The sequence below is a fragment of the Nothoprocta perdicaria genome, unplaced genomic scaffold (assembly GCF_003342845.1).
Source record: "Nothoprocta perdicaria isolate Ctin4 unplaced genomic scaffold, notPer1 scaffold_96, whole genome shotgun sequence".
Taxonomy (NCBI): domain Eukaryota; kingdom Metazoa; phylum Chordata; class Aves; order Tinamiformes; family Tinamidae; genus Nothoprocta; species Nothoprocta perdicaria.
In genome coordinates this window covers 2,683,504-2,698,597 of record NW_020456265.1, presented here as the reverse complement: position 1 = coordinate 2,698,597, position 15,094 = coordinate 2,683,504, and the positions used below count along the sequence as shown (strand labels likewise).

At 42.8% G+C, this 15,094-nt stretch overlaps 1 protein-coding gene across 1 annotated transcript in view; it reads left to right on the top strand.

Moving 5' to 3' along the window:
- Window positions 1–7,778, top strand: part of LOC112959090 (histone H4 transcription factor-like) — a 16,586-nt gene extending 8,808 nt beyond the window's left edge. The window contains exons 5-10 of the mRNA XM_026053042.1: window positions 342–494; window positions 1,677–1,754; window positions 4,358–4,478; window positions 5,490–5,628; window positions 6,456–6,571; window positions 7,319–7,778. Coding sequence (XP_025908827.1) covers window positions 342–494; window positions 1,677–1,754; window positions 4,358–4,478; window positions 5,490–5,628; window positions 6,456–6,571; window positions 7,319–7,718 — 1,007 coding nt within the window. The 3' untranslated portion in view covers window positions 7,719–7,778. The remainder of the gene's footprint in view (window positions 1–341; window positions 495–1,676; window positions 1,755–4,357; window positions 4,479–5,489; window positions 5,629–6,455; window positions 6,572–7,318) is intronic.
- Window positions 7,779–15,094: the final 7,316 nt, after the last annotated feature.

Genomic DNA, 15,094 nt, shown 5'->3' with positions numbered 1-15,094 from the left:
CTCTTCTCTTCTCTTCTCTTCTCTTCTCTTCTCTTCTCTTCTCTTCTCTTCTCTTCTCTTCTCTTCTCTTCTCTTCTCTTCTCTTCTCTTCTCTTTTCCGCACGAGCAGCATATCTTGAAGAATTCCAATTACTGAGAAATAATCTTTGACTTTAGAATGGACGTTTGTGGCTTTAAATGCCACATAATTTTTGCAATAGTGATAATTTTCACTATAAAATGCTTAATTTTGGTTTCCTAATTATGTATCAGTAAGCCATAAATATGTATTAGCCTTTTCTTTTTGTACTGAAGAAAAAGGAAAGTACTAGTGTTTATTATTTTTTGTTTTTTTGGTTTAGACTGTTCTGGAGTATTTAAAGGWAAGAACAAGCTGTGTGATCATTTAAGAACCCACACGCAAGAAAGAGTTGTGGCCTGTCCAACTTGTGGAAGAATGTTCTCTAACAACACTAAATTTTTTGATCATGCAAAGAGACAAGTTTCAGAAGATCGTAAGTGGATACGCTTTATTTATTTGTTTATATTTCTTTTAAGAGATTTTGATAGGTTACAATACACATTTAATAAATATTGCTATTTTTCATATGAGCCAGTTGCTTGACAACAGTGTTAACTCCRAAAGAGCGCCAGTTTTCATAAGTCATGGAAGTTCTTTTGCCTTGGCAGTTCTGGTGGATTAGTGTTATGAGGAAAAGCAAAACAAAACAGAACAAAAGAAAACAAAACAAAAAAACCCAAACCACTCTTAGATCTGTGTTTCACCTGGCAGCTGTGGCACCACCACAGACTGGGGTCAAACTCTTCTAGGTGGTGACCAGTGACAGGACAAGGGGTAATGGGTACAAACTGAAACACAGGCAGTTCCATCTCCATGAGAGGAAGAACTTCTTCCCTGTGAGAGTAACAGAGCGCTGGCACAGGCTGCCCAGGGAGGTTGTGGAGTCTCCTTCTCTGGAGATCTTCCCAACCCGCCTGGATGCCGCCCTGTGCCCCGTGCTCCGGGTGTCCCTGCTGGAGCAGGGGGTTGGACTGGATGATCTCTAGGGGTYCCTTCCAACCGCAGCCAGGCTGTGACGACGCTGCCTCCCGTCCCTCCGTGCAGAGCAGGGCATTCCACCGATAGAGTGAAACTGCCTACGAGTGGGAGAGGCTGCTGATTGTGAAGAGACAACTTTCACTAGAACCAGGTTTGGATTACAAAATCTCTGCAAGTAAGCACAATGATCATTTAACTACTTTCAGACGAAAGTATTTTCTTCATCAGAACATTCCCTACCTCAACAAACCATATCATACTTTCCCATATGCTAAAAAGCAACGGAAAAGCCTGATTTTTTTTTCTTCTGTTTTTAAATGCTTGGMATATGTTTAGGAATTTTGGATTTTGCCAAAGGGAAACATTCTAGGCTATTGATATAAGAGCTCAAATTTCAAACTGCTGGCGTTTTTTGCACAACTTACTATCCTGTTGAGATAAAAATTAAATGACTAGTGAAGAATCCTYTTCACTGAGCCTAAACTGAAGGGTGAAGTGTATTGGTCATGGAAAGAATACCCAAACTGTCTCAGTGTTGCGTTAGTTTATTCACCAAATTGGCAGCAATAGGTAATTTASTCATATACTTTTAATTAATTATTTGGATTGTCATTAAATATTTTCTGTTTAAATTCAGAACAAATATTTGYTTGCCAGAACTGTGACAAGCGCTTCGCCAACGAAAGGCTGCTACGAGATCACATGAGGGGACATGGTAAGTCACAGCTTTTAAAAATAAAATATGCTTTTCTCTGACTTACTCAGAGTTAATAAAGTRACTTTATATCAGCTGAGAAAATTAATATACAGAATAAGAGCACCTGGGTTACAGCTGCTAGAAAGCAGAAATTTTATTGCCACTCTGAACCAGCGGACTTCTTCATGCCTTCCAATAAAAATGTTTGGAGGGGTGTCTGTGTGAGCTTCTCTATTCTGCAGTAGCTTCCCATGTTGATGCTTGTTCTTGAATCCATGTTGACTTGCCCTCACAACTAGGGATGTGGTTAAAGTCCAAGCTGCGTTGTAGCTTGGGATGCAACTTTGCTCACTTTGCAGTACCTAGTCAGCCTCATTCGAATGCTGCAGCCCTTCATTGACCTAACCACAGTCTCCCCAAGGTCCCCAAATTATTCCCACAAGTTGTACTGCAACAGCTATGACTTGCTGGGAAAGAATCCTAAAGCAKCTAAGCACATGAAAACCTGGGATGCTGCTCTCAGACATGCAGGAAGCAGAGAGGCCAAGAGGTGGCTGCGTCTTTGCCTTGGGAGCGGGGAGGGATGTTTGAGCTGGGTAGCCGGAGCTGGGTGGCACTCATGTGGGCTRTGTGAGCACAGAGGCAGCTTGGGACAGACTCACCCAGGGCACATTCTGCTTTTTCAGTCTCAAACAAGATTTGGTTTTCACGGTTTGCAAATCAATACCTTCATGGTTAACAACTGCATATTTGTTTTGGTACTTACTGTGTGCCACTAGGGCAGACTACTTTTATACATAAATGGTTTTACAGTTGACATGCATCTGACTAAAATACTTCCGTGTTTTTATGAGAAAATAGAGATTTTTGTTTTGTCTTGTGTACTAGGTTAATTTTCTTCCTTTGTGTCAAGGTGGTTTTGGATAGAAAATGGAATCTGTTCGAACTTGTTTCTGTTAGCTAGTGAAGCCATTTAAATATGCTGATTCTCTTAGCTAAAGCATAACACACATTAAAATGAATTGATACTTTAAATAAAGGACATAGCTAACTGAACTATTTGTTTCTGGACATTCTGGCTGCACATAAGTATTTGTCATAGGTGGACTGTGCGATATGCCCTGCTCCCTTGGTCTCCTGGTAATTCAGAACCTGTCTTCACAGCCAGGAAAATCAGATGGTGGCTACACCTAGAAACAAGGAGAATATGAACCAGTGTCCCAGTAAGCCACGGGGAAGCAGCTGAATGTAAAATCGGCTGAGGAGTCTGGGATCCCGGCCTAAATCCCTCTGTTTAGGCATAATCTAAATCTTTTAAAATATTGTATTCTCTTATTTACCCAATTCATGATTCAGCATTTTTTAAATTTTTTGGTAGCACACTCATCTGTTAGTGCAGTCATTCTCAKATTCTTACCCAGCAGATTTAATAATAGCTTTCTGGCACAGATAAATATTGACATTTTCTTTCAAATAGGCTACCTAAACAGAATAAATTATTCTGAAATAAAATGCAATATGAATGTAGAGTGCTGCAGGTATTCTGAGATCATTCCTCACCTGGACACGTTTACACATCAGAAAAACAAAAAGTGAATAGTCTGTTACTATCATTTCAAGCAACTGTCGAACTTCACAAGCGTAGTTTTCTAGATTAAGATATTCTGTATTAGTTTCCTACATGAAGCGGGGGGAAAATATGTTTTGTCTGATTTAAGATAAGCTTTGAGGGAAAATATCTATACAGGGAGCAATTCCAGAGAAGATACAGCACATTATATTTACTTTTTTTTTTTTCTGAGAATATATGAGAGTTTTAACTCCATTTTTTTTTCAATGGCCAACTGTAACGCATTAGGCAGATTATAAAACAGTATGTTGTTTCAAAGCACTGTATATATCAGATTTGCCTGCATCCTATTTTTTTTTTATTGTGATTCCTCCCATTGCAATCATTGTATGTAGCAAAGCAAGCATTTGCTCAGCTTAAAAGGTTACAGAGCTGGCTGCCAAGCTGCCAGAGGTTCTGCCCTGCTGCAAAGTTACCAGAATAAACCTGCCCCTCTGCCTCRGCCTTGGCAGTTTGTAGTCTGGCATCTCAGCAAGCACCTACCACTATTATACTTAAAGCAAATATACCGAGTGTGAAATGGGGAGGTGGAGGGCAGACACTCAGTCCTTCTGCCACCTGCTTAGGGGAGTAATACCTTAAACACCAGAAGCAGATTTGCCAGGGCTTGCCTGTCAAGAAGGCCTTCAGGCAACATCCACCTTTTAGGAATCCTCCCCAAGTGCCACGGGCAAGAAGATAATCATCCTTCTTATTAGAGCCTAGAGAGTGAAACATGATCCTCTACATCTTTTCATCTTTTTCCCTTACCTTTCATTTTTTGGAAGGTAGTTTGAAACATTGCAGTATTGACTACTATTTGACTACCATCTTCGTTATGTCTCCATGCCACTTTTAGCTCCTTTTTTTTTAATCTGTACGTATGACAGTCTGTGAGTTTAATATGAACTTTTAATATGAGTGTTTATTAAAATGTCCCTGCCATAAGCCATAGCAGCCTGACCATCCTGGAGATGCTGTGAGAGAGAGCTGAAAGGGTCTGTCTTTGCAGTGAGCCGCGTGACGTGTCCGCTCTGCGACGCGGCGTGCGCCAGYGTCTCCGCACTCAAAGCGCACACCAGATTCCGGCACTGTGACCAACGGCCCTTCCCCTGTCACCTCTGTGCGAGCGGGTAAGAGGGTCTGCGGCTCTAGCTAAGTAAAGGGAACTACCAAACTGAACTGGTGTTTTATATAGGGGTTAGTAAGGATAGGAAAAGCTTTCAACCGCTATAGTAAACTCTTCCAAAAAAAAAAAAAAAATCAAACAGATTGATGTCTTCAGATGTTGAAACAGTTCATAAACTTCTGGTAGAAATAGGACTGATGTGTTAAAAAGTAAATTTTCTCAGCAAGGGTATGTGTATTATCAAATGGTCATCACGACAAGTTGAGATATGTAGCGACAGTGCCTTAAACTGTTTGGCTTGCTTTTCTAAAAGATTGCTGGCTGTTTCCTGGGGGAGTCACAGTCTTCTCCTTGGAGTGATTGTCCTGCCACAGGCTCGCTACACTTTTTGCTGTCCTCTGTGGTGTTTTTTTCATGGTGGTTTCTTTTCTGCTTTCATCACATGGAAGTTAACAGCAGTGAAATAGAAAGTGGGCTTGAGGTGTGATGGACTCAGTTGCATATACAAACACTGGTAGAATTATGTATGACTTCAACAGAGAAGATGGAAAGTTCAACCTTTGTATGTTGGAAGTGGGATAAAGTGAACAAATGGGCAAGTATTTTTGTGTTCACACTGTGGGTGGACAGAAGGAAATAAACTGAATTTGAAGACCWCAGAGGATGAAGTGACTGTCCAGCTCCCAGACAAGAATTTTCTCTGTGTGAACAGGGAACAAAGAATGATGTTTTGCAATAYGGCTGGGGAAAAATTTGCTAGATTTGGACATGGTCTGGATGTGTGGGAAGAAAGAAGGAATGGAAAATAAAAYTCAGAGCACATCAAAGAGATGTCTGTATTATCCCCTTTTCACAGGTGGAAAAACTGAGGTAGAGAAGAGAAATGATTTACACATGTTCAGCTTTCACTTGTCATTGTAGGAGCCAAAAAATAGTTCCTCACAGTCCTAAACATTAACCACAAAACTACTCCTCTGTACTATTATATCTGTTATTTGTTTTACCTTGTTTTTAGTTTTAAGAATGCTTACGATCTGCATAAACATGTTGAAACACACAATGATTCAGATGCCTACAGCTGTGATGTTGAAGGATGTGGTTTTACCTCACGGACTTTGCAGACTCTGAGATGGCACTGCAAGAGAGCACACGCGGTAGGTCTRTTAAACACAGGAATAAAATATACTGCTACGATCGAGACTGAAGCTTCAAGTTTATGTGTGTTTAGTTTCATGTGAATGCATGAAATATGCCACTTAGCCACAAATCAGGTGTTTATTTGTACATGAACTTTTAGAACTTTTGAAAAAGTTCTTTTTCAAGCCTTATGCAAATACTTCACTCATGCTTACCTATAGATTTTGAGYGCTAACTTTTAAGTGCATGCAGTTGCATGCTCAGTATTGAATTCCGGCCAACCTCTCACTCTTTTTTTTTTTTCCCCCTTTAGATGCTAATCCTGCTAATCCTAATCTGCAAAATCAAAATATTTCAGGGATTAGAATCCAATGTCACCTTTCTCCTTATGTTGGCACTCCACTCCATTGAACTAATACATTACACCAAACCAGAGAAACTGCAAAATTTGTRAAGCGTGCAACACTTTCAGCTGGGCAAGTCTTTGGGTACAGCTTTAAAATACATTTTTGGCTGCTATAGTTTGTGTGTCTTTGTTGCCTCTTTTTTCARCTTTCTGAGCTATGATCACCACTATATTATAAAACAAATATGATTTAGTGGAAGTTATATACCACCTTCTTACTGAAGACATCTGTAGTACTCAAGACTGTCCAGGAGATTTCCACATACATTGGGATTCCTTAAAACTTCTCCTAAAACCCATCAAATTTTAGACTTTTTAGGAAGTTAGCGTCAAGAAAGTTTTGACCTAGTGTGTTTTGCCCCATTTCAAAAAATACTTTTTTTTAATATATATATATATGTGAACTAGCCTTAAATGACTTTACCATWTCTTTCCAAGCGTGATGGTGTTCTGAAATACAAATGCCACATCTGTCAAAAATGTTTTTCCTGGAGTTATACGTTGACCTTGCATCTTCGAAACGCTCATAAACTCAGCTGCCGTTCTCGTTTCAGGTATGTTAGCAGCTGATTCTTCTTCAGAACATAAAATAAAATGCTCTTTTCTTCTAGATTTTGTTTAAGAGGACTCAAGTATTTAATGTTGTCTTAAGTTTGATTCAGCTTTAAATGCTCCAAGCATAAAACAAGTTATTTTTAAGGTTTCATAAGGGTGACAGAAAGCCTCGTGTAAAGCTAGTTGACTCAAGGGAAAAAAAGCCCGCTATTATAACTTTTATCACTAGAAAATTCTCTTAACCTATTTTTTTGAAAGAAATTTGTTGACAGTTTAAGCTGGGGAGACTTGCTCTACATACCAATATCTTTTGTGGTATGAACAGCTTCCACTCTCCATTTTGGAATAAAGAAATCTGGTTAATAAAATATAATTGTTTAAAAAATATAATAATAAATAATAAAAAATATAAATTATATAACGATAAAAATATAATAATAAATAATAAATAATAAATAATAATTAATAAATAATAAATAATAAATAATAAATAATAAATAATAAAATATAAACTATCTCTTCTGTTCAGTTATGTATATATGCTTAAAAACTACTTGTTGAAGCTCTGTTACCCGTGTGTCTTTGCATAGTGTGTCTTTTGAGTGCAACCTAATGCCTAGCAATCTGATTCAGCATTTAATTGTCAACATTTTCAGTTTCATTAATTGGATGTTGTACTCATTTTCTGCTATAAAAAAATAATTTTTTAACCTGTGTTTTCAATATTTTCAATTTTATTTCCTTAGATATAAAGAAGATGAGGAGGGATATGCGAAACTGAATGTAGCAGTATGCAATGCGGTTACAGGTTTAGGTCAGACTCCTAATAAGAAGATGGAAATGAAGAAGTCTTTGGTAAGGCCAAATAGTCCTGCAAGAGGAAGAGGGGACTCTTGCAAAAAAGACACTTCAGCTGTAGAAGAGCCTTTCACACAACTTCAGCCGTGGTCTCAAGCTACYGAAGAAAATGTTCTGGTGGAAACGGAGCCGTGCGCAGAGGAGCCCGTGTACTCGCAACTGCACGCTGCKGCCGAGCTCTCGGAAAGCTCTTTCATTCTCAGTGGAGGTGATGAGGCAACACCACTGAATGCAAGTGAAAAACTAGTAGGAATGGAACTGGGCTTGGGAATTCACATCACATTTTAGAAACCAACCCTTTTTGTGGGGGATTTTACTATGGAAAGTAGCATCTTCAGAAGATGAAGATTTTTTTAAAAAACAAAATGCATAAAAGGATTGTCAAAATGTACATATAATACTGTGTGTTTTTTGGATGCTTTCATATTCAGTTATTTTAATGTGCTTAGAGAATATATGCATGATGCACCTTATTATGCATTACTTGCATTTATAGCCTTTTAGATAAGAAAGTTTTAAATTTCATATATTCATATAACATATATAATATATAACATGGATATATATTCATATTTGTTTTTAAATTAGTATAGTTGTCAGGGAAAAGCATTGAGCAAATGCACTAGACAAACAGTTTTAACTGGTAGGTAATATAAATAAATAAAAATAAAAATAAAAATAAAAATAAAAATAAAAATAAAAATAAAAATAAAAATAATATAAATATAAATATAAAAATTTGATTAGCTCACTATCTTATTTATTAGAAAACAGATAACAGCTTGTGAAATAGTTATATATAAAACTTACAAAGTTTTAGACAGATTTTTAGCTTAATTTAGTAACTTCAAATATTTTTCAACAGTTATTAGAGAGACTTTAAAACTACAATGTATTGTTATGAACATGAAAATGTTATGTGTAAATAATAATATAAATATTGATAGAGCTCACTTTAAAAMATATATACCATTTGATATAAYTGAAATTTTACAGCTATTGTTGGGTGCTACAGGTACAATGACTTGCAAGAAAATGAAAGATACTGGCAGCATAGCTAAGTGGGCCTAAATTTTTTAATTTATTTTCAGAAATAGTTCCACCTAGCTATGGTTGTTCTCACCTGTTAGGCTCAGAGCTGGCAAAGATATTTATTTAATTATTTTTTGTATAAAGAATATAGCAAAAAGATGGGCATCTTTCATCGCAGTGAAAATGAGAAACCAATGAGCTCTCCAACTAAAATATCTGAGACTTGAACACGTGAAAAGGTATTATTCAGCCAACTAGAAAATTAACTTACAATGTATTAGCAATTACAAGCCAATTTCCCTTGGGGACCCAGAAATATTCCCAGAGCCTGGCTGGCTGTGCCCCTCTGAGAGCAATTCCCAGCGCGTTGGCAGAGCAGCGTTGCGCCATCAGCACATCCTGAGCGCTCATTTCCGTGTGGACAAGCTGCTACTGGCAGCCCAGCCTGCAAAGGGGTGAGTCCCCAGCCGGCAAAGACGGGAGCGATACTCCAGGATGGGAACAGGACGAACAAAAATGCGTCATCTGAAATGGAAATGAGCTTCTCGTGTAAGCGTGGGGCAGCCAGGGATTCCGCGGCGCCTTTATTTGGCAGGAGCTGCACGGTGCCTTTTCTGCAGAAACCCGGCCCTTCACTSCAGCAGAGCCTGACCTGAGCTGGCTGCCTGCCGCTGTCGCATCCCAGCTGCGTGGACACTGTAGGGACAACTGTGTGCTGGGATAGGGGCGCCTCGGAACCAGCAGCCCCTTCCCTGCTCCCCTCCCTGCTCCAGGGAACAGACTCGCTGCTGCTTTGGCTTCACAACCTGCACCTCAGAACCACACCATTCCGCAGTTTTTAGCAGGAGAAGGAGTAAGGCCCATCACAACTACAGGCAGATGAAAACCGAAAGGTATTAAAAAATCCTTCCCGTTGCTGCCCACCTTTTTCTTCGCTTTAGAAGTCCCTACTTGAATGTTTGTGCTTTGCAGACAGCTGAGAGGTTAGTGCGCAGGTTTTCCTCTTACTAAACCTGCCAAACTCCAATTTGTGGCAGTTCAGCTGATGTTTCAGGAGCAGCGGAGCCACCTGCGCAGCGGGGGCAGGCCAGACAGATGTGGGTGGCAGCCTGATTTTAATCTGCCTTTGTTCATGAATCCAAGCCCCAGCCTTTCTAATGCTTTACAGTACAGGTGAACCTGAGTCACGTTTCTCTGGGCAATGAAGAGGTACCACTATAGCCCCTGGGATTTCCCCTGCTAAATATCAAAGGCCTGCTGCAAACARCAGAGGTGCTAAYACTTCCCAAAGASAGTCCTTTATAATGGAAAGTATTAGTCAACCAAAATACAGAGGAGTCTTTTCCAGATCTTCTGTACTAGTTTACGAGAAGCCTCTAATCCATTATGCAGCAGTTTGGTCCTTTGGGCAGATCCCGGGCWGGCCTGATAGGCGTTTGCTGCCTTGGGTGCAAGCTGAGCTGCAAGCACGGAGGTTAGTTTAGCCAAAGCTTTTCCTGGGATCAGGGCCTCGCGTGGCAGATCCAAGCCTAGCATTACACATCTGAGCTGTGCAGCAGTGCCGGCAGGGTAAGGATATGGCCTACAGCTTCCAACGTGGATTGCCACAACGTCCTGTGGGCTGTTAAATGCATATTGGAAGACAGAAGCAACTGCGAGGCACAGAATGCAATGATCATTAATGGAAAGTGATTTCTTGACAATCATATTTTAGAGTAAGTCCCCTTGGTTACGCTGCTTAATGACAGTCTAGAGGTTTGTTTTACCMTTGCCTCGGTCTGCTTAACTTCACTGTTACAATTCACAGGGCTTGCATTCGCACAGGGGCCCTAGGAAGCTTTGAGCTGACTTTTAAATTGAACTTCCTGATCCGATGGATCAGATTTAGGGTTTATGTGCATACGCTAGTTTGTGTAGAGGGGTGGTTGGCATCACTGTGGGTATTACAATAGTAATTGGAGACAGTGGATTTCAAAGTTGTTTCTCACAGTGGGGCTTTTGTTTTTTATTTAATTTGGGATTTAGGTGTTTTTAAGGTTGTGGCTTGCCATGCACAGCCAAATAAAATACTCCTCTGAACGAAAGCAATTGGGCGGGGAAGTCCCTTTTTTTTGATTTCCACACCAAGCGACCAGTTCTTCACATGGCTTATCTACACCAAATAACTATAAACCCACTCATTCTGCCAGCCAGTTCCTGCCCCATTCGCAAGGTTRTTCCCAAGCGCTTCTCCAGGCCGGATGCCACTGGGCTCACAGTGCCGCTTCATGTGGGTCCCAGGGACGACACAGGTGACGCGAGCTGCCACCCGGCTCCATGCCGTGGSGCAGGCAGCGAGCAAAGCTCGACCCCGAGACGCGCATCCGAGAGCGAGGAAGCTCTCTGAGAAAGGCAGAATTATGCGCTGGGATCGGCGGGACCCAGCTGGAAAAACAACTTCTTCCTGCGCGCACGGGCTGTGAGGTGGACGTGACTCATGCGGGACTTGTTCTCGCACAGCCAGATGGGGAGATAAGGCTCAGCTGGCAGAGCTCTCTCACAGCCTGTACGACTAACAGCGTAATTCCTAGCAGCGTAATTCCCCGGCCTGGCCAAGACGGAGTGTCTGCAGGTGTCCCCGGCGCRGGCAGCAGCGGGACGGCGCCTGCCTGGGAATGCGGCTGCCCGCGCCGGGAAGCAGGAGGAGAGCCGGCCGGGAGCGCGCGCGGAACCCCCCGAGCCCGCAGCGAACACCGCTGAGCTCTCGTGCACTCCAAAGTGCTTCATCCACCTGTTTGTATTTGCCTTTTTATTTTTTTCTTTATACAGCTCTCTACTATCCCAAACGGAGCTGATAACGAGATGCATGAGATCGTTAAATACTTCTCAGTTAAATTCCTGAATGCAGAGCTAGTATTATTGTTATTGCACAGCAAGAATGTTAGCAAAAATCGGTAGTTCCTAAGCAGTTATGAAAAAAAAAGCACTGTATTTTTCTCTTAGGCAAAAGAAAAAAGTTCAAATCTGGATCTTTAAAAAGATTAATATTTTGCGTATTTAAAGTTTAGCATTTGRGAGATGAGTTGTTGTCATGCTCTGTTAATGCTTATGTTAATGCTTATAATTCCCTGAATTGAGACATATTAAGAGCCACCTCCAAGGTCTACTTAAAGCCCAGAAGCATTTTTTTTTCTTACTAGAGCACACCAAATACAGAATATGTTACTTACTGTCTCTACAGTGAGGTCCCTATGTGATCTTGAGCAAATTACGGTATGTCTCTGTTTCCTGCCTCTAAAAGAGCTCCTAATTTTACAAGAAAGTTACAAGATACTTATCAATTTGTGTTCTGAATCTGACCGGTTCAGATCTTATAGTAATAAGCATTAAAAACATGCTGATAAAGGACCAAGCCTAGTCCCCAGTGTGCCACTGCCTGGCAAAATTAACCCTATTTCATGGCTTAATTTTGTAAGTTCAAACCAATTTCCAAAGGGACGGATTCTGGGGGCTCTGAGCAGGCAGAGCGTCTACTAAGGTAAACACCAACCTGGAGAAATTCCTCTGTGTGCCTGACGTGTGCAACACACGCAGTCCAGTGGAAGTGTGTAGCAGGCGACTTCCATAGGATACCTATGCCGTAGTTTATGTTGTTGCCTTTTCTTCCAGTGCAAAAGTTGGTGTGAGAATTCCCACCTTCTTCCCGCCTGTCGTTTTCTCCCTCCAAACTGCACTTCACCCTCTCCTCAGGTGTTCTTGGGGCTCCACTATAAACCAAATCAACTGGGAATGTCCTAAGGGAAGYTGGCCACCGCATCTGTTCCCATGTGCAGTGATGGACATCGCCTTCTCCTCCCATGGTTTTCTTGCAGCTCACTTGCCTCCCTGCGTGCTGGCAGTAACGAGCACGTGGTGAATCAGTCCGGCTCTGATCCGTCTCACCAAGTTCTTACAAATCATTTATTTTTCCTGTGAAATGACTGAGCTGATTCAGTTACCACGTGAATGTTAGTACAACCGCCTCATTACCGGTACCGGCACGAAAGAGGCCACGTGAACATGGATCTAGCGGGGCTACATCTGCGCGTCCTTTGGTGACAGCAGTCCTAGATTGACTTAAGCCAATAGCAGTATTGTATCATATGCGTATAAAAAGCTAAATACCGCTCAAATGTTTGCAGAGAGCAGGTATAGGTGTGTTTATATCTTTTGAACAGAAGCAAAACATTTTATCTGTATAGTGTAGGACATACGATTTGTTGAAGCTTTAAGTCATTTTAGGTCAGACACATCAGGCAAGCCCTTCAAATGTTATTTGTTCTAGATGTTTGTTTGTTCTAGAAAGAGAAGGCTTCAGTACTGTATTAAATCCCGATCTCTGGTAGGACTGAAAAATGCCGCAAGGCAGAATTAAACTGAATAAGGGAAGAGTTTTCTCTGCAACGCCACTGCTAGTGTATGTGCACAGGAGAGCAGGACCTACACAGGACCGATTACCCTGCCACAAGAAGRTACGCTGGTTAGACAGACAGTTATTTCCCTTTGATAAACCTAATGCTCTGACTGCTGCCAACTTCCCAAATGTCACCAACCAAACCCCCTGAGGTTGGGCAGCCATTCTCTGAACACCTTAGAGTGATCTGTATTTACAGGCCCAGCCCAYTCAAAAGCACGGAAGTAATCAAGTCTCTTTGACCATCTCTTTTCATGTTCCGTCTTGAGCTGGTGTTCACAGAGCTAATTCCCAAACCACAGTACTGGTAAAATGGACTATAAAATATATAGTCCATTTCTTCCTTAAACTTAACTTCTAGTGTCAAATAATTGCAAACTGCATTTCCTGCAATTTGTTTCGTTTCACAGCTTTGGGTAAGTTCCCAGTGAAATAAGAGTTTCAGTGGTAAAACATTACACTAGTGGAGTCCAGTATTTGGTGTGCAGTTTGGAGCAGGCCCTGCGCACCTCCGGAGGGAGCACTGCCCGAGGCCCTGGCCCTGCAAATTGCCTCCATCTGAGCAGGGCTGCTGCCCTGCTTCACTTCAGCAGAGCATGGAGGTCCCACCACGCTCATCCAACTGCCGTCACAAAAAGAACTAGGATGACAGAAGGATGGAAATGGAGAAGGAGGTGAATAGAGGTATACCATTGGGTTACATGGGCGGCCTAAGGGCTTGTCTACACATACATTTATTTCTTATTCCTGATTTTTTTTTTTTTTACATCCAGACCTTCTCATTTCAGAGTAGTGTTCAGTTTAATCGAGAGTAGGTTAAGCAGGAACAGTTCAAATTGCCTAGAAAAAAACCTTGAGTCTGATACTGACTTTTAAAGCAAACATGAGCTTTATTAACATAAAGACATGCTAGGCATGCAGGTCAGGATGCAGGCAGCAATAGAGTCTCTTAGGATTATCACAGAATCACAGGATGGTTGAGGTTGGAAGGGACCCCTAGAGATCACCCAGTCCAACCCCCTGCTCCAGCAGGGACACCCAGAGCACGGGGCACAGGGCGGCATCCAGGCGGGTTGGGAAGATCTCCAGAGAAGGAGACTCCACAGCCTCCCTGGGCAGCCTGTGCCAGGGCTCTGGCACCCTCACAGGRAAGAGGTTCTYCCTCACATGCAGGTGGAACTTCCCTGCAGACATCTTTTCAGCTGCTGTATCTCAGTGACAGGTTAAAGCTTCTTCTCTCTTGACCCAACTCCTATAGTAGCTGCAACTAGATCCACAAAAGGATTCGGGCATTGAAATCTACAGCTGTGATCAGCAGAACCCCTAATGCCAGAAGCAGCTGAAAGCCACAGACACGTCAGCTCTTGGCAGCGTGGTTTTCCAGAGCCCGGGAACGTGGCTGCTGAGCGTGCCCGGGCAGACTCCGGGCCCCACACTTGTCCTCCGTCTCCACGAGCCGGGCCGGACGCGCAGATTGAGGGTTTCTCCGTCCCTCGCCAGAGGGATGCAGCTCAGACGAGGTTCCCAGAGCTGGCCCCGTTTGAAGGAAAAGGGAAGGAATGCAGCTGTTGCTGCTTCCTCCCCTTTTATTTAACGGCCTAATTGCGCCAGCTCAGCCCGCGCCCGCCTTGGGCCGCATCGCCGTTGYGCGAGGACGACACACATGTGCTGCGAGCGGGGCGCCACGGCCGCCGCCTCGGGGCTGCCCCACACCGTGACTCCCACGCGCCRGGGCTGACCCACACCGCGATCCCCGCGTGCTGGGGCTGCCCCACACCGCGATCCCCACGCTGCTAATGGCGGAAATGCAGGAGGGAAGAGTCTGCGAGGAGGAGGCCACCGCAGAGCAACCCCGACAGAGGGGAGAGCCGCCCTTGGAGTCACAGAATCCTTATGGTTGGGAAAGACCTGGGAGGCCACAGAGTGCAGCCACAAGCCCCTCAGCGCCTCATCCACACGTTTCCCGAGCACTGCCAGGGGCGGTGACTCCACCGCTTCCCAGGCAGCCTGTTCAGTGCTTCTCCACTCTCTCCTTGTAGCATTTTTCCTACTATCCAACCTGAACCTCTCCTGGAGCAACTTGAGGCCACTCTGAGCCCCACAATAAGCCTGCCACCACCGTGCCTGCTAAACCCTGCCCCTAAGTGCTGTATCTATATGTTTCTTGCTCTCTTATGTAACACTGTTGTGTCCAGCAATG